The following is a 19,489-nucleotide window of genomic DNA, read 5'->3' as shown; positions in this document are numbered from 1 at the left end:
TGTTTTCACAGTAAAAATATCTTTCGCTGCAGAGAAACATGTTTTTTTTCATATTTTGACTGGTGTCTTGTCGAACTTCTTATCTCTAAATTCTGTCAATACAAAAAAATTTAAGGGGGTGTCGTTCAAAATGTAGTGTCAAAAAAAAGAGAAAAAAATGTATATGATAAACAGAGCATTCAAGTCTTTTTCTATAAATACAGGATTTGTTTTCATCTTGTGGTATATATTTTGTCACATTTCTCTTGTGTCTGCCACCAGTCATGAAGTATTTATTTCCATGTGTCTTTATGTATGATTTCTAACGTTTATTTAAAATATCTTATTCATTAATTTGTATATTTTTGAACAGATGAATCTGCCTATACGAATAACAACTTATCATTATATGAAAAAGAACATGTTATTGTATGCACAAAGATCGAAAAGGCAAGGCGAAGGTCATAGAATGCGGGATTTAAAATGTTTCAGGCTCGGTTTGATTGAGTCTGTTCATGGACGGTACTGGTAATTACAACCTACCGTTCACGCCCCCTAGTATCGGCTTAAGCAAGAAAATTGCGAAATTCTGAATTCAACTTTGAATATATCGTTTTTAGCAAATGTTAAAGTTATATTTCTTCTGTATGAATAACCGAACGAAATGAACCAACTGAACAGGCTCTCCGAAAACCCGTTATCTCTTACTAATTATATTGTACTTCTAAAGTAAATAAAACGAAAGATAGCTATTTATCATTCTAGCAAATTAATGCGCCGTTCGATTTAAAGTTTATCAGAATATTTAAACATCCTGCAACAAGGCACATTGTCATGTTCCGTAATATTTCAATGAAAATATTTGTATGATAGAAATCTGTTAACTATGATAAGCTATAGAAAACAATTATTTCCTAGACTTGCAGCCCAGTGGTTATATGTTTTCAAGCTTTTAAAACATAATTATAAAACGACAAGCAATTTTGCCTTTGCCGGCCGTTCAGTTTGGTTTTTTGAATCATTAAAGTCCCATTATTGTTTACTTTTTTAAACAAAAACACACACCCGCACACACACAAAGCACTTGTTTCATTACAAAAATAGATACAGAACAATATTTTAAACTTGAAATAAAACCGAAATGACGCTTGTCATTTTCTATACCTTTTACTGTTCTTTAAATTGATTTCTGAAACACGAAAGGGTATGAATATATTTTATAGTTTCCGAACTCTTTCCATAAAAGAACCGTAGCATTCCGTAGTCAATTCTCCAGAAGTTTCGTGTAAAAATTCGTAGCAGGTTTAGTAAACAATTGTTAAGATACTCATATGTGGTGTTTTTGTTTGATGAGGTTTCTTGTTTTGGTTTATTATTTTGTAATTTTGATGATTCAGACTCTGCCTTGAATGTTTTCATTGACATCTTATAAAAAGGTTGGTCTTTATACAAGCAATTGCCTGTTTTCACAACAGCTGTTTCTTATAGAATAAATGACATACCTATGCTAGCAATACATTACGTTTTTTTTATCTAACGGTTTTTAACGGTTGTCAGATTTATAATCAAGCAAAATGATATATCATTGATATGGGTGTTCCTTTACGCAAAGCAATAAGAATAATTTGCTGCGTTGTCAAAGTGATGTTCTAACAGACGTGTAAAAGATGACTAAAATTATATGTTCCTCGTGGTATACTGTACTAGTCTAATAGTATGAGAAAATGTGTCACGCAAGATTTCAATAAAGCACTGAACTGTATTAATGATACTGAAAAAGTGTCGGACATTTGATGGACAAGGTGTTTACTGTAATGCACTGATATGTTTGACCTATATTACATAGTTTTTTGTTTGTTTTTTTATGTTTGTTGGTTTTATTTTGGGTAGTGTTTGGTTTTTTTGTTGTTGTTGGGTTGTTTTTTTTTTTGCGTTTTTGGTTGTTTTTGGTTTGATACGAAACAGCTGTAACTCCTGTATCATTCCCTGTACAAGGGCTGGTACAAGGGCTGCTCTCAATTGTGTCTTTTGTGCTTTTGGTGATTTTTAAAACATTTCGTTTATAGTGTATTTAGGAGTACATTGAATATTCTTAATCTTTTGTTATTATTTTTAACTCATTCGGCTTTGGTTTGAATAAGCTTTTTAGACATTAGCTAATTAGCTAGTGTTTGAATCGAAAATATTGCACTGTGGTTGTATGCATTATCCTATGTTAAAATATGTTCAGCTAACTTTCCTATATTCAAAATTATTCCCACATTTTGTTATTAACCACAACATGAATATAATTTATGTATACATTTATTTACTTACAATTTCCCGTTCAATTTTTGTTGTCAATAAGACTATATCATGACATCGTAAAGATTTTTCTTTCAAATTATTGAAATATATTAAACAAATACACTTACTATATATAAGAACCAGTAGAATTAATAAAGGATATAAATTATATAAGATGTTTTCCCTTTGAAACCGCTGTTGAGATAAAAATATATAAAGAAATATTTCCATAAGACCACAAGAGATAAATTCATAATTACAAAAAGCTTAAATTCACAATTAGAAATAACGCAAAGTAATCTTCCTAACTACATTGTCTAGTCAGAGAAGATTTCCCTTCTTCCTTCAGTTTGGTTAGGTTTAGTTTAGTTCGGTTATCAAATTGCTTTTGTTTGTTTGTCGTTAAATTGTTCTTGTTTATTTTATGTTTAGTTTTCATGAGATTTTTTATCTAATTTCCATTGAATGATGACATTTGTATAACTATCATACCTCTAACAGAACGAGATCAAACAATAGGACTTTTTTCTCAGTAAACACATACTATCTAAATAGTGACAGTTAACTACAAACATAGGCAATCAAACAAACAATTTACAAACAACGAATCGTGACCATATTTGGTAAGAAAGATGTACCCAAGCAACTTAGTACCAGACCAGATGCCGAGAGCATCGACTTCATCTCTGGTACTAATTGAAGTTGTTTGACGTTCACCTTTATATCATTGTTTTTGTTTTTTCGAGACAATTGGATTTTTAAAATTGAATAATCTGAAATGCCGGCATTTTAGCAGACGACAATTTTCCCGGCATACAAAGGGTTTATCAATCGTACAATAATCAACCTGTTCAATGTTACATGTGTTTCACTTGTCAGCTGGATAAAACAGACGTAGAATCGACGTGCTGTTAAGAGCGAATTTGAAAAATTTGAAGACTTCTCTGAGTAACGAATAATTTCATACAAGCCTGAAAATGTCTTTCTAGATATGTTCTTGTCGTTACTACGTCTATTTTGTTGTTAAAACTATTTCAAGTTCATAAATTATCTGCGGGGGTGGGGGTTATTAACAACGTAAAATGTATCTATCAAATTGTTTTCCCTTTGGTCCATACGCACGAACCAATCAAATACACGAATTTATGAATATACATATGAAACATGTGACGTTATTACCAATTATAACGTCCAACGTCAATGAATGATTATACAAATTATGTTTTCATATCAAAGCATCTATTGCCGATGAATGATAATATAAATTAAAATTTGCTATATGAATAACAACATAAAATAGATTTTTATTTAATAACTATCATAGCGTTTAACGTCAATGAATGGTACTATAAAAGAGAGTAAAGTCAACGAATAATGATGTAAAATAGGATAACACTTGATATATCTTGCAGTCAACCGCTTCCTTTGTCTTTTGTTATTATAATAACGTTCATTGAGCCATGCCGCATCAATGACATGGAAAAGCTCATATCTATGTCAGCCTTGTATATCACAACTATACTAATGCCAGTTTAAAGATGACATGTCTAAATTAAGATCAAAGAAACTTATCAGCGCGACAATACGGACCTTTCATTCACCACATAGGCATATTGACACTGATACCTCACCATCAATCTAACAAGAAAATAGGTTTTGATGATGAGTACAATTTTATAATCAATAAAGATCGTTGTCCGAAGCCAAACGGATAAAACAGAGCTAATGAAGTAGACAAGTGAACCTATGAAAAATGTTTATGATCTTTCTGGAGTATCTTCTGTGGTCATTTCCTCTTTCTTGGGCTAGCATTTCATTGTAATTATGTGCAATAAGAAACGTTTCTACCTCAAACAGGAATGAAATGGCGGTCAACATAAACACAGCTCGACTGTGTGATTTGAATTTATAAACGAGTTATTTCCTAATTTATAACGTTTTATTACACTGTTATTTGTAAATACATTCAACTTATTATTCGTAATTTTAGCAAATGATTAATGTTCAATTGATCACATTGAAATATTTAAGTATCATAATTGTTAGAAACGTTGGTGTAACGCACACAAAATCATTGTAAATGCAACTAAATAATGCATTGATATCTGCTATAAATTGTGAGAAATGAAACTTTTTTTCTCATTGATGTCTGCTATAAGTTGCGAGAAGCCATTTTGTTAATTGATCTAATCTTTTGATTAAATTTGAATCCGATTAATGTTTGATATTTAATTGATAGCGGCGATTGATAACTCTTTTGTAAACGTAAGAAGCTGATATTGAAAGAGAGTATACACCTGGTGTATGGTTTCTAATTTGAAATTGTCGTGTTTTTTTTTTTATCTTATACCCATCACAATCGCATAATTCATGACAAAATATTGATAGATATTGTAAAATTAAAACAAGATCAAAATAAGCTTAGAATTTCTCATTTGTGATTGAAAATTGAGCAATAGAGCAACTGAAACCTGGCTATTTCCTTGTTCATTATTCGAAAAACCATTGTAAACATATCGGGTCAATTATCTTAATTCGTACAACATATACATGGAGTCGTATATTAGCTCCCTGATAAATTGCGTTTTACGCAATATGACCAATGTCAAGCAATGGCGATCCTTTAATAAGCAAGCATCAGAAACCAATGATATGAGATAAAGGCTTCAGTCGAGATATTAAAAATATATATATATCGCCGCTTTATTTAAAGTATTGATTCAATCTTGGCCCGACTAGAATTTTTCAGAAAATAGTGGAATGTTCCTTAGTTATGAAATATTTAACGGAAATTGCAAATTATGGGAATAATTATATACTAAAATAAAAAATAGAAAATAAACCCAAAAATATGTCAATATAAATACAAGGTATGATAATCAAATACATAAAATTACCAACCATTTACTCATGTTCTATAAACTTCGACGCTACATAATTTTCTTTTGATGTCAATGTAATAAAGTACAAAATTAGAATTCTATGTCAGCTTAATATATCATAACAATACAAATGCAAGAATTCTGATGACAGCTCTTAATTTACACAATAAATCTCCTTTTCAAAATCAATTAAGATATGTCATTCACACATGCCTTCTGATATATCAATAATAGGGATTTTATCCAGTTATCTGACAATAAAGGAGCCATTTATATCGATTATATTTGTATAAGCATTATTAGTGCTCATAGTTCGGTAAACAGAACAAGTACACAAATGAAAATAGAACTGAAAAGACCTGTTTTGAAAAGCGGACAATGAAACCGCAGGCAAATTCTTAGCAATTATGCCAACATAGAAACATAAAAATAACAATTTCGAAACAATTTTCATTTGACATTAAAAAGAATGTAACATTTTGTCATTTATACATTTTTGATTGTCTTTCGGTTGAATTAGAAAATTTCTTTGACATTTTCATGTCCAGTTATAAGCAATTTCATCTCAAGTTTTATATTAATAATAATGAAAAATAATATCAACTCAAATACAAGTCATGTCATTATAATAATTTATATTAATACGAGTTTTATATTATAATATTGAATTGTTCGAGGTTTGAGTATTTTATTCAAAGCTACCTACTGCCCCACTTATGCCTGTATGTTCAACTAACGGAAAAGTTCGTATTCAAAAGAAAAGACCTTGGAGCTTTTTTGTTTGAATTAAATGCAACCAACCGACCTCAGTTAAATGAACACATCGAAAGATGTAATAAGACTTAATAATCTGATTTAAATAAGTCTGAATCAGAAAGGTATGTGATCATTCAAAAACTTTACGATAAAAAGTAATCGGTAGATAGAATTTGCGTCGTATCGTAAATTAGCAATTTCTTGTTTTTTGTTATTCTTTTTAATGGCACATAACCTAATATTTCATTTCTCTACATAACATTACAAGTTAGCGCAATATGGCCCTTGTCAGAAAAAAATATTTTAGATAGTAGATGTATCAACTTCAAAAAAGCTGTACCAGATAAACACTTCAAAGGAGTGTTTATCATGAATCAGTTTGCATGGAAGACCGGCATAACTATTCTTATTATTATTATCTCTTAAGGTGGATATTTAAAATAAACAAGTTTTGAAAAATGCTCTGCTTCCTTTCGTAACTTTATTTTAATAACGTAATATTAGAGTTTATCAGAATATCAATTAAAATTCTTCTTGAAAATAAATAACTAAGCATTTTTAATTCCCTATTGAATAAAAATTGTGTGGACACAAATGTCACACTATCAAAGTACACATTTTATGTTTATTTTGTTTTCAGTTTCAATGATTTAAAATGATACTTATGTTCTTTTATTTTGAAATATCATTTAATTCAAATCTTAAAAAAAATCATATCCTTATTTTGCAATAACAGCAAGATCATAACAGATGAGATGAATTTTAATCGGATCAATAAAAAAGAACATACAGTCATATCCCTTATGCAATCATTTCATCGGCGCCAAACAATCCATAGCTTGCCATAAAACTAAGAAATTTTAAATGCATTTTGAATAAAGGGATGGCTTACAATTGTTGATGAAACCACACAAATGACATGTATCATCCATTATTCACCATTATAAAATTAATGTCAGATGTTACATGACAGATTAAGCGCAGATGGTTTTATCTTTGATAAAAATTCTTTATACATGTAATTACAAAAAAGATAATGAAGCTGTAAGACTATGCATGCAAATGTATATTTTCTCTGTTGTTCAGATTTCATGCTGGAAAACTTAGCTGGCATGTAGAATTATGTTTCTTTTTTTTCCAAAGCTGCAAAATGTCAAGCTTCTTACAGCTGTTTTTTTTGGTAACCCTTGTGAGAAAGGCAAACTTCCTGATATTTTCAAAATAATATTTCCATACTCAGTTATATTTTTTTTCTGGAATGTATATGTATATGGAATTTATTATTTTGAAAGACAAGCATCATTAGGTTACAATGATGTATTTCAAATTATCTCTGAGAGATAAAAAAAAATTATTTGTAAAATAATTATTGTAAAATTTGTATTTGAGAATCACAATGCATTTAAACATGATTGCTGATATTTTCATATGTTTGCATTTTGTTTTTCCCGTAATTTAATTCAACCAGCGTGATAAAAAGTACTATAACAAAACTTAATTTCAGAAAAAAAAACATTCATTTGTCTATAATTTGAGTTTATTACATTGTGAATAAGATGTTATATTGCTGCAGAAGATATATTTGTAACTCATTCACGGCAGCACAATTATCTGATTTATATCCACATAATACTGAAACGGCTATTGAGCACATTTGATATATTTTCACCGACAAAATAAAATGAATGTTTCTTTAACTTGATTATTTTTCAATGAGAATTTTTTTTAAATTTGTCAAAATATAATACATGTAACTCTAAGTTGTGAAGGAAAACATTGAACATCACCCATTATGGTCAAAATTGAAATACTAAAGGCTCGATTTTATTAAGTCTGACCATGCTTAATGTAAGTTACTGTCTTTGCCCCCTAGCACCACTTTCATGGGAATTTGACATTTGAAAATAATATGGTGGTATCAGAAATCCTTAAAAAGTGTTCATACACATTTTTATTTGTAACGTGTATAAAAACCGTTTTATTGTGCCCCAACACAGAAGGTGGATTTAGATTTACCTTTGTCCGGCCGGCCGTGCGTCCGTTCTTATGATGTGTAGCATATCGCTAAAAACTATTTGACTTAGAGTCGTGAAACTTTACAGGAATGTTGATCAGCATGTGAAGTTGTGCACCTGGTGTTTTGCTTGTGGACATTGCCCTTCACTAAGTAAAAATGTGTAATTTTTAATTTGTGTCGCACATAGCACAATAAGTATTTAACCTAGAGTCGTGAAACTTTACAGGAATGTTGATCAGCACGTGTTGCTATGCACCAGGGGTTTCGCTTGTGGATTTATTCAATACGCAAAAGGATGAGGACGCATAAACTAGACAAAATGCGTTTTTTAAAGAACAAAGAATCGATAATAGCATACTAGCATGTATGTGAAACAATCTTAAGGTTTTTTTTATTGGGTAATGTAGATGAAACGGAGTGTTTGATAAATGTTCATTATAGTTGCCAGATTTTAATACTATTTAACGATTGCTAGACAAACAAGGTGCAATTGTTTGTAACTTTTATAATTGAGCTTGAAATTACTGTTAAAAGTTATCCATTTAAACCATTAAGATCTCAAATATCATTACATTGTTTGGCAATTAAAGTGCACTTTAAAACGAAGGCAATATTTGTGGCATGCCCATTAACCAGATTTTACAAAATGCAACATTGAATTGAAAATGTTTAATATTTAAATTTCCTTTCATGCCTTTATGTAAATGCTATCTCAATTTTTAAAGAGTTATGGCATCGCTAATTCGACAAAATATACGTTCATACAGAACATATGTCGAAATGATAAGAGTATATCTAACGTCCTCAAATACAGATATAAGGAATAAGTTGCCAATTATTCATCATTACCGAATAAATAATATGGTATGGAAAACGCCAGAACGAAATCAACCAACAGAACAGGCTCTCCGAAAACACGTTATCTCTTATTAATTATATTTTCTCCTAAAATAAAAGAAACGCAAGATAGCAATTTATAATTCAAGTAAATTAATGCGCCACTTTTATTTAAAGTTTATCAGAATATTTAAACATCCTGCAACAAGGCAAATTGTCATGTTCCGTTATATTTCAATGTCAATATTTGTATGATAGTCATCTGTAAACTATGATAAACTATAGAAAATAATTATTTCCTAGACTTGCAGCCCAGTGGTAATATGTGCTCCAACTTTTTATATTCAGCATAATTATAAAACGACAAGCAATTTGCCTTTGCTGGCCGTTCAGTTTGGTATCCCATTATTGTTTATTTTTTAAACAAAAACACACACCCGCACACACACAGGGCGATTTTTTCATTACAAAAATAGTGACAGAACATTAATTGAATCCTAAGATAAAACGGAATTGACGCTTCTCATTTTCTATACATTTTTTTACTTTTATTGAAATTACTTTCTTTTAAAGGCACATTATGCCTCAGAAATCCTTTTTTATTAAATTCTTTAGAAATGTAAAGCACATGTTTAATAACGTTTTAATAATGGATTAAGAACATGTAAGATATTTAACAGCTGAAGAAAGAAGTGCTGAATGTGCAGTAATGTGTCGTAAAGGTAGCGAAATGTAAACAAATAGTATTTTGACTTCCATACAAAATACTAATTCATTATAATTATACCGATTGCCAGCAAAGCAAAAGAATGCAAAGATTTAGTTCATTTATATGGACCGGTAAATAAGTATATTTTTTGTGGACCAAATCGTAACAAGACACCAAATATTTAAACTTTTGAGAAATAAAAAGGATAGCATTTCTGACGCATAATGTGCCTTTAAAACAAAAGAGTATAAAGATATTTTATAAGCTCTAAAGTCTTTCCATAATATATCCGTAGCGTTCCGGAATTAATTCTCAAAGTTTTGTGAAAAAAATTCGTAGTAGGTTTTATAAACAATGATTTAGATACTCATTGGAGTGTTTTTGTTATGAGATTTTTTGTTGTTTTTTTTTTTTTGTTTTTTTTTTTTTGTTTTTGTTTTTGCGGGGGAGGGGATCTGATTTTATAAATAATATTATATTTATTCTTTCGTCCAATAGTTTTCATTTAATAGAGGAAGAAACCGGAAGTCCCTTTTAAAGTACATAAAACAAAATAATTTAAGGGAAAAAATTGATTATATCTTTTTGAATCTTCTTTTTTTTTTCAAAAATCTTATTGTTTCCATAGTGATGGGGACTTGTTTTGTAAATTTTTTTTTAAACTGACATTTTCTTATTTTTAAAAAAAGGTTTGACCTTTTATAAAAAAAGAAAAGGGCCTCCCTTTCACAACGGGTGTTTTTTAATAGAATAAAGGGAAAAACCCTTTGTGCTAGCAAAAAACTTTAAAACATTTTTTTTTTTCGGGGGCCCCGTTTTTTTTAACGGTTTTTCCAAAATTTAAAAAATTTCAACCCAAAAGGGATAATCTTTTGGATATGGGGCCCCTTTTTACAAAAATTTGGGTTTGGCTTGCTCAAAGTGATGTTCTAATAGACGTGTAACAGATGACTAAAATTATATGTTTCTCATGGATATACTGTGATAGTCTAATAAGTATGCGAAAATGTGTCACGCAAAAGATTTCCATAAAGCATCGAAACTGTATTAATTGATACTGAAAAAGTGTCGGACATTTGATGGACAAGATGTTTTACTGTAATGAACTGAACTTACATGTTTGACCTATATTGCATTGTGTGTTTTTTTTTTTGTTTTTTTTTTTTATATTTGTTGTTGTTTTTTTTCGGGGCTGTTTTTTTTTTTGTTTTTGTTGAAGTTATTAATTTTATTGTTTTTATGTGTTTTTGTTTGTTTTTGGTTTGATACGAAACAGCTGAAACTCCTTAATCATTGCCTTACATAAGGGGTTACCCTGCTCTCGATTGTGTCTTTGTACTATTGGTGATTTTCAAAACATTTCGTTTATAGTCTATTTAAGAGTACATTTAATATTCTTAATGTTAAAAAGCAAATGATTTTTAATTTGATATTTTTTACTTCATTTTCCCCACCTTGGTTGGGGAAAATTTAGCTTTTAAGACTTTTATTTTAAGTGTTTTGAATCAAAAAAAGATTTTTCCCAGTGGTTTATTTTTTCCCAAGGGTTGAAATTTTGTTTAAAGCAAAATTTTTCCCTTAATTTTTCAAAAGGGTTTTACCCCCCTTTTTTTAAATTTTCCCTTTAACAAAAAAAACCACCATTATGAATATTTTTTAAAATTGTACATGATATAATTATAAAAAATTCGACTTTGTTTTTTGGGGTTTCCCTTAGTTTTTGGCCAATTTTTTAAAGGGAAAATTTTGAAAAATTAGGGAAAAAATTTATTATAAAAACTTTTTAAAATTAAAATATTAAAGAAAATGTTGTGTTTTAAATTTGGGGCGTTTTTCTTTTTCTGTTTTTTTTCACTTAAACCCCAATTTTTGTTCTGCAAAAAAAAACTTTAACATGTATTTTTCCGTTTTTTTTCCACTGGTTTTCTTATCGGACCTTCTTTTCCTCTAAAAGTTCAAAGGGACACAAAATTTTAAAAGGGGGGCCAGTTTTTTTTTAAATTTGGGGAAATGTCAAAAAAGAGTAAAATGTTTTTAAAATTTAAAACGGGAAATTAAATTTTGTTCAAAAATTTTAAAATGATTTATTTTCATCTTTGGTATAAAAATATCACATTTTCTCTAGTGGCTACCACCACTCCTTAAATTTTTATTTCATGTGTTTTTATGTATGTTTTTATTAATCTGTTTTAACGTTTTGGGGGTGTATCATTGTGCATTTTATTGTTTAAAATAAAATGCCACATTTTTTTTAAAAACTCTATTTCCAATAAAAAAAACCTTTTGGAGAAAATTTTTTTCCTACAAAATTTTGTTTTTTAAAAAACTTTACAATTATCAAACATCTTTTTAAGAAGGTAATCAGCATGTCATAAAGTCGTAAAAGGATCATTGTTATTTGAGAGAGAAAAATCGATCAGCATTTTACTGTCAAGCAATCCATTCAAAGTGAAAAATACCACACCACCCATTTGGGATAGAAATTAATGTCATTTTTTATTTAAAATTTTTTCACCATATAGCGGGGGAAAATTAACATGTGAAAGTGAAAAAAATAATTACTAAGTATATTTTTATTAAATGTAAACGTTTCTTGTTGTTTATTTTTCATTATCAAAGTATTCAATCCTTATGATTTAATGGCGAAATCATAAATAAAACATTATTCCATCGGTTAGCATAAAACAACTAGAATGTAATCCAATTTCGTTGCAAAATATTTAAGTGTTAAAATGAATTAAGTCGATAATGTCCCCTTAATTGAGTATAATTCAAGATGACGGAGTTTGGAATAATTTGCACGGTCAAGTTAGTAATAGAAAGAGCATCGAAACACGAGGCTATCTGATTTATACGAGGGCGTGGGGCCCCCCAGATAAACAGATTTGCCGGGTGTTTTGATTTCTTTCTTTTTTTTGTTTTTCATGTCAAAAAATAAAAAACACTTCCCTGATGTCACAAAAATTTAAAACCCCGGAAAACCAATGAACAGCATCCCAAATATGACTTTTTTGTTGCTTTCCCTTTCTTGCCGTCACAATAAAGTAAACCCCAGCAAAAAAACCAATCAATGGGGGATGCTTTGGAGTGCGGGTAACTAATAGTCCTGCACTCCAGTTAACGCACGGTGCATGTATATGTATACGATTTAACTCGACACATTTTCAACAGAAAGGTCCCCAAACTATGATACAATTGTTACATATAAACTGACTATTATTTTGCATCGAAACCAAGTGTTTCAATATAAACACTTTGTCTGGCATGGTTTTCCTTACACTTTTATGTAACGTTCGGGGACGTCCATGAATAGTTTCAAACAATTTCCAATTACGTCTTGTTCGATTTTTTACGATTTACTTTTTATCTATTCTGTATATTATAATCATAGTTGCCATAAAATGCCATTCGATACGCAATGGATTTAGTAAAACGATAAAAATATTCTTTTTTAGCCTTGAAATTTTTAGCTTGACAAATTATCATTTTTAATAAAGTTATTGGCGTATCAAATTATGTTTCAAAGTTAAGCGAAATTATCATAGACACTGCTTGAAAAGAAAACGTACTTTGATCTCTTTTAGTGTTTTATGTGTTTAATTGTCTAGTATTCAAACTGTGTTGAAATCGGCATAAACATCAGACAGACAGACAAACAAAGAAATAAACAAATATGTTTATGTCAAAATGACAGGTGTTAAAATATATAGTCTAATTTTACTACAAAAAACTGTATTTACAAAAATTAGTGAATAAGCAACTTGTCATTATATGCGATTTTAGAAATTAACACTGCATATTTTATCTCTCTGTTTGTTTTATAACAGTTGCTGGGCGAAAAGCATGGGTGACAAAGAATGGATCATATATACGCCAAATCTGTTTTGCCTAATGGTATGTATGATTATATATGTTCATAATTTTTCCTTAGCGATTTTAGATAAACACCATTCATTCAATTTGAAGATTTATCTTTTCAATGTCAACCATGAAATTGTTTAGTGTACCCATACCACACGCCTTTGGTGTCATATTTTAATAATACGGCAAAAAGTAATTGTAACATTTTCGGAATAAACCAGACCAATCGTCTAACAAACTACCTAAGAACGGCCACGCATTAACACCCGCCGAATCAAAAAAGAGTTCTCAATCTATCTATCCTTGTAGGTATGGGCACACTGTGTTTATAATTCTGGCAAATGTATTTTCCCAAATATCTTTTTTATGTATATTTAGACATTGAAGATAAAATATCTTTTATATAATCAGTCATTTACATGGTGCCTATACTGTACCAAATACGTTTGATGTCATTAAATGGTTAATTTTGTCACCAGCTAAGATCCAAAGCAGTGGCATAGCAAACAACACAACAAACCAGATTTTCGCTTAGGATTTAAAGGAATTTAAAGGAATTCAATTTTTGTTATTATTTTTTTTTAATTCTTTCTCAGTTATCGTATTTTTAGAATACATGTATATCTTGTAAAAGAAAACAACAACAATTTATAAATAATTATATACAAAAACAATATTTATCTTTCAGGCAAATATATTCTTTTTATGTAATATTCTTCGAATTCTGCTCACACAACTCCAAGTACATCCAAATGAACCAAGTAATTTCAGGTTTGTATTCTGCCATTACCATGGATTAGGTACTTTTACCATACTAAAAGTGTTAAATGACTTTAGAATTGACCATTCAAACACTGTTAATATCCACACTAGCGCATGTTACAGATTTCAAACCCATTGCTATATTGGATTTAGGGGTGTCCGTGGCCGAGTGGTTAATGCCTCTGTGGGTTCGAATCCCGACAGGGACTTTGGATTCTTTCGTGTGAGGAAGATATCCAGCTAGCTTACGGAACGTCGGTGGTTCTACTCAGGCACCCATTCGTGCCTGAAATAATGCACGGAAGGGCACCTGGGGTCTTTCTCCACCAGTAAAGCTGGACTGTCACGATATGACCTATACTGTGTCGATGTGACGTAAAACCCAAAACAAACAAACAAATATTGGATTTAAAAGAAATTAGCCGCTTCTGTAACGCCATTCAAACGAATTCAAATATTTTATTCACAAATAATCATTATCAAGCAACAAAACACATAACTACATGTAAATATCAATGTACAGAGGAATGGCAGTTTGCATTATCATTTTTAATCTCAAATTTCATATGAATAATATTCATTCATGGACGTGTGTTTGTTCTTTTAGAAAAGCTTTAAAGGCCACGTTTGTATTGAACCCTTTTTTTGGGTTTTTGGGGGGGCGTTTGGTCCCCCCGGGAGTCGTTCCGGGATCTCTAAATGAAAGGGTTTTCTATGGTTTGTAACCAATTCACAAAAGATAAAACCCAATTTAAATTACAATAAAAATTTTGATAATACCTTTAAATTGGATTTTGATTGAAATTATTTTTTTTGCAGATGAATTATTTTTAAAGAATAAAAAACCCCCAAACAAGAAAAAAATGTTATTTGAAACCGGAATTTCCCCGGGTTTCGTGAAAAAAAAAAAAAAAGGAATTTTTGGTGAAATGTGTGAGAAAACGTGTTTAACCCCAAATTTGTTTCAAAGTTATGCAATTTTTTAAAACGATTACTTTCTAAGGAACATGATTAAAAAATGGAAATTTTAAATTTTAATTTAGAAAATTGTTTTTTGGGAAAGAAAACGTTAAAGTACATAAATAGGTAAAATAAAATGTTAGATGCTTTTTTGGGGATTGCCATATAAATTTTCAAGTGGGGCAACTTGTTCTTTTTAATGAACGAAAAGTTGTTATTTGATATAAGAACATTAATTTTCTGATATTTTTTTTATAATAAAAGGAAAACATTAAGACGATTTGAATAATTGTTTGAAACATTTAAAAGTCGTTTGCGTGTATAGTTCAAAGAAGCAACGTCATTGGACATTGGTTCTGCGACAAAATATTTTACCTAAGCCATTGAACAAAAAGTTTTATTATTATTGTTTTATTTATTTTCAGGGAATGTGTGTAGCTTTGATATTTTGCCTTTGCAATGGCGAGGTAAGGTCACATTAAATTACTAAATTCGTAAATGTTAAGTTATATTTGAGAATATATCGTTAATTTTTATTGCATTTTTAGCTCACCTGTCACAAAGTGACAGGGTGAGCTTTTGTGATCGCTTTTCGTCCGGCGTCCGTCCGTCCGTCGTCCGTCCGTAAACTTTTGCTTTAAATGACATCTCCTCATAAACCACTGAGCCAATTTCATCCAAACTTCACAGGAATGTTCCTTTGGTGGTCACCTTTAAAAATTGTTCAAAGAATTTAATTCCATACAGAACTCTGGTTGCCATGGCAACCGAAAGAAAAATCTTTAAATATCTTCTTTTAAACAACCCTAAGAGCTAGAGCTTAGATTTGGCATGAAACATCTTCTAATGAGTGTCTACCAAGTTTGTTCAAATAAAAGCCCTGGGGTCAAAATTGGCCCCGCCCCAGGGGGTCATAGATTTTCCCTATATGCATATAGTAAAAACTTAAAAAATCTTCTTTTAAAGAACTGTAAGAGCTAGAGCTTAGATATTTGGCATGAAACATCTTCTAGTGCATGTCTACCAAGTTTGTTCAAATAAAAACCCTGGGGTCAAAATTGGCCACGCCCCAGGGGGTCATTGATTTTCCCTATATGCATATAGTAAAAACTTAAAAAATCTTCTTTTAAAGAACCTTAAGAGCTAGAGCTTAGGTATTTGGCATGAAACATCTTCTAGTGAATGTCTATCAAGTTTGTTGAAATAAAAGCCCTGGGGTCAAAATTGGCCCCGCCCCAGGGGGTCATTGATTTTCCCTATATGCAAATAGTAAAAACTTAAAAAATCTTCTTTTAAAGAACCCAACGAGCTAGAGCTAAGATATTTAGCATGAAACATGTTCTAATGGGTGTCTACCAAGTTTGTTCAAATAAAAGCCCTGGGGTCAAAACTGGCCCGCCCCGGGGGTCATTGATTTTCCTTATATGTGTATAGCAAAAACTTAAAAATCTTCTTTGAAAAAACCCAAATAGCTAGAGTTTAGATATTAAGCATAAAACATCTTTAAGTAAATATCTACAAAGTTTGTTCAAATAAAAAGCCCGGGGGTCAAAACTGGCCCTGCCCCAGGGGTGTCATTGTTTTTAACTATATGTGTATAGTAAAAACTTAAAAAATCTTCTTTTAAAAAACCCAATGAGCTAGAACTTAGATGTTTAGCATGAAACATCTTCTTATGGGTATCTACCAAGTTTGTTCAAATAAACAAATAAAAGCCCTTGGGTAAAAATTGGCCCCGGGGGGGGCTATATACAGGTGAGCGACCTCAGGGCCATCATGGCCCTCTTGTTTATATTCTGTGTTTGGCATTTCATAAAAACATTTCGTTTTCTGCTCTTAGGTTTTAGGACTAATGAAGCACTCCTGGAGAAGACGCCGCGACACTTTGGACCTCGGTTCTAAGAAGGAAAACACCGCAATTAGTCTGAATCAAACGATCACGTCACGGTATAACTCCACTGTTGACAAATCTTCTCCTAGTAAAACGCTCATATTGTGCTATAAAAAGGGAAACGGGGAGACAACTTCGTTTTGATGAAAATGAAACAAAGTATATTTAAAATTTATGAAATTAGGAATTATCAAAAAAGCAGCAATAATTGAAAAAGAAAGACACAATGTCTGTAAGATAGAGTGATTTATATACCCATTGTGTGCTGTTGTGTTACGCGGATTATTAATCATACACTAGATGGACAATGATGTTGTGATTGGCATTCGCGAAAAGTCATTTTATGTGTAAAATGCTGCGTAAAAGTGTACCCTGTAAACATGGAATTTATTGAAGAACTGCATTAAACGAACATGACATTTGTAAAAAGGGGAAAATTCTAGTAGACGAGGGCTATCGTAATCATCATGAACACGGGGGAGGAAGTGTTACACGAAGGATGGAGTTCTTATGATAACTTGTTCAGGAGTTCTAGTGATAACTGTCACGGAGTTCGTCGGAAATCATCTGTATATACTACAAAAACACTCGTTAAAAATGGTTATTTTCATCTTTCAAAAATGAATTTTAGGTGCTAAATTAAACTTTAATGATTAAGCTTGTCTTACATCTAGTATTATGTGTCAAAAACTAATTCACAGGCCATTTTTAATTGCCTCTTGCTTCAAATCTGGTAATTTTCAGTAAAATTTTCAAATTATTTGCCAATTCACAAGTATTGACCGGTTTATTTCTGGTCTTCATCCTTGCCATACATAATTACGTAATTATAATGCAAAATTACAAACATAAAGCCCAGACTTACAAATTTATACCCGATTTTTCAAATGTCCCGGAGTTCTTGTGATATCTCTGAAGATATCACAGAGTTCTTATGATAACTTTTGTTATTGCCAGTGTGTTTCTTGCGCTAAATCACGGCACGTTTTAGCGGTTTTTATTATTCAATGAGATTGAAAATCATTATGAAATGTAGTACGCTCATCCTTTGCGCAAACAATAAATACATATAATGTTGGTTTTAAGTGAATTTTAGTTCAAGAGATATTATTTCTTACCCCCAGTTTCTTTTTCATAGTATTTTTTTGTTTGACGCAGATTTCGTAGACTGGAAAAAGGATTTATGTTCTGGTTTCCTAGCAGTATTCTGGCCCTATATCATTTTCATCCAGTCATACAGTCTATTTTTTCTCAGTTAAGCATCTATGTTACTGCATCAATCAGTGACACATTTGTTTTCTGTGTAATACAGCAGTTATAATAGTACAGCAATTTATATGTTTTAAAGTTTTGTCTGTTGTTTTAAGTTACATTAGAGAACGTGCGACACTTACAAGCAACACCTGGGGAATTCTAGTTTGAATGCCCATGCACAATAACAAAATCTCATTCTAGGTTAATCACTACTTTTAAACAATGTATTTGAAGACGACACGGAAAAGTTTGGGAAGTTATATCTATTTGAAAAACCCAGCTTAACATTGCTTATTTGTACTGAATTATATTCAAAATAAAAAAGGTCCGAAAAACTGCTATGAAATTTTGAATAAGTGAGCAAAGGTGTAACATCTCAGGCCTTTATTCCATTAAATGTAAAATAAAAGAGCAACATTAAAACAAGGTAATGCTGGACAGGTACCTAACTTTGTTTTGTCAAAGTTTGCACTCTTCGGTAGACAGATTTTTATTTTATTTGTTACAAAGTGCGATTTGGGGCCGGGAACTGCTATGAAACAAGTAGGGCATTTATGTACGTGATAAAATGCGCTTTGAAATACTCAAATATGGTATTTTCATGTATATTTTTCTGTCGATGTTTGGGAGGAAACTCTGCTACTTTTGCTGTAATTGATAACAAAAATATATAGCCAAACTAAGTTCGCTCGAACCTGGAGGGACAAATTTGTTCGAGAGATCGGTAGTTAGAGCCAACCGCAGTTGAGTTTTTATCATGTATCGTACTTTTTTAAGACATAGGTGTGGAAATTATGCTTGTTATATACTTTATTATGTTATAAAATGATACAAATTACTTAGCCCTTAGGTAAGGGAAGCATGCCTATATATTGTCTGCTTAAGAAAGGTGGTTGCTTAAAACATGTAAAACTGAGAACAACGTGTACGTTTTGAGACATTTTTGTTTTGTGGTTTAAGCCATTATACTGCTGAATATCAGTGGCCGCTGGTTCAATTTTTACTGAAGATGATAGCCTTTCACCTATTTATCCTTTGCAAACACTTAAGACCAACGTTTTATCTACATTTTTGTGCAAAGGATGATCGTACTGCATTTCATAATGATTTACAATCTTATTGAATGATAATAAACGCCCTAACGGGCCGTGATTTAGTGCAAGAAACACACTGGCAATAACAAAAGTTATCACAAGAACTCCGGGACATTTGAAAAATCGGGTATAAATCTGTTAGCCGGTGCTTTATGTTTGCAATTTTGCATTATAATTAGGTAATTATGTATGGCAAGGATG

At 31.0% G+C, this 19,489-nt stretch overlaps 1 protein-coding gene and 1 long non-coding RNA gene across 2 annotated transcripts in view; both read left to right on the top strand.

Annotated features, from left to right (window-relative positions):
• The window catches only part of LOC132738206 (calcitonin gene-related peptide type 1 receptor-like), a 94,045-nt gene extending 79,231 nt beyond the window's left edge, over positions 1–14,814 (top strand). The window contains exons 9-11 of the mRNA XM_060725672.1: positions 13,294–13,360; positions 14,016–14,098; positions 14,697–14,814. Of these exons, the coding sequence (XP_060581655.1) occupies positions 13,294–13,360; positions 14,016–14,098; positions 14,697–14,814 (268 nt within the window). The remainder of the gene's footprint in view (positions 1–13,293; positions 13,361–14,015; positions 14,099–14,696) is intronic.
• Positions 14,815–15,471: 657 nt separating this feature from the next.
• On the top strand, positions 15,472–17,127 carry LOC132738208 (uncharacterized). Its single transcript, XR_009626831.1, has 2 exons — positions 15,472–15,516; positions 16,890–17,127. It is a non-coding gene; the product is annotated as an uncharacterized LOC132738208 (long non-coding RNA).
• The last annotated feature ends 2,362 nt before the right edge of the window (positions 17,128–19,489 follow it).

Source organism: Ruditapes philippinarum, unplaced genomic scaffold (assembly GCF_026571515.1).
Source record: "Ruditapes philippinarum isolate M1 unplaced genomic scaffold, ASM2657151v2 ctg4281_1_1_1_1, whole genome shotgun sequence".
Taxonomy (NCBI): Eukaryota; Metazoa; Mollusca; class Bivalvia; order Venerida; family Veneridae; genus Ruditapes; species Ruditapes philippinarum.
Note: the sequence above shows the minus strand (reverse complement) of the source record. Positions and strands in the feature narration are given on the sequence as shown.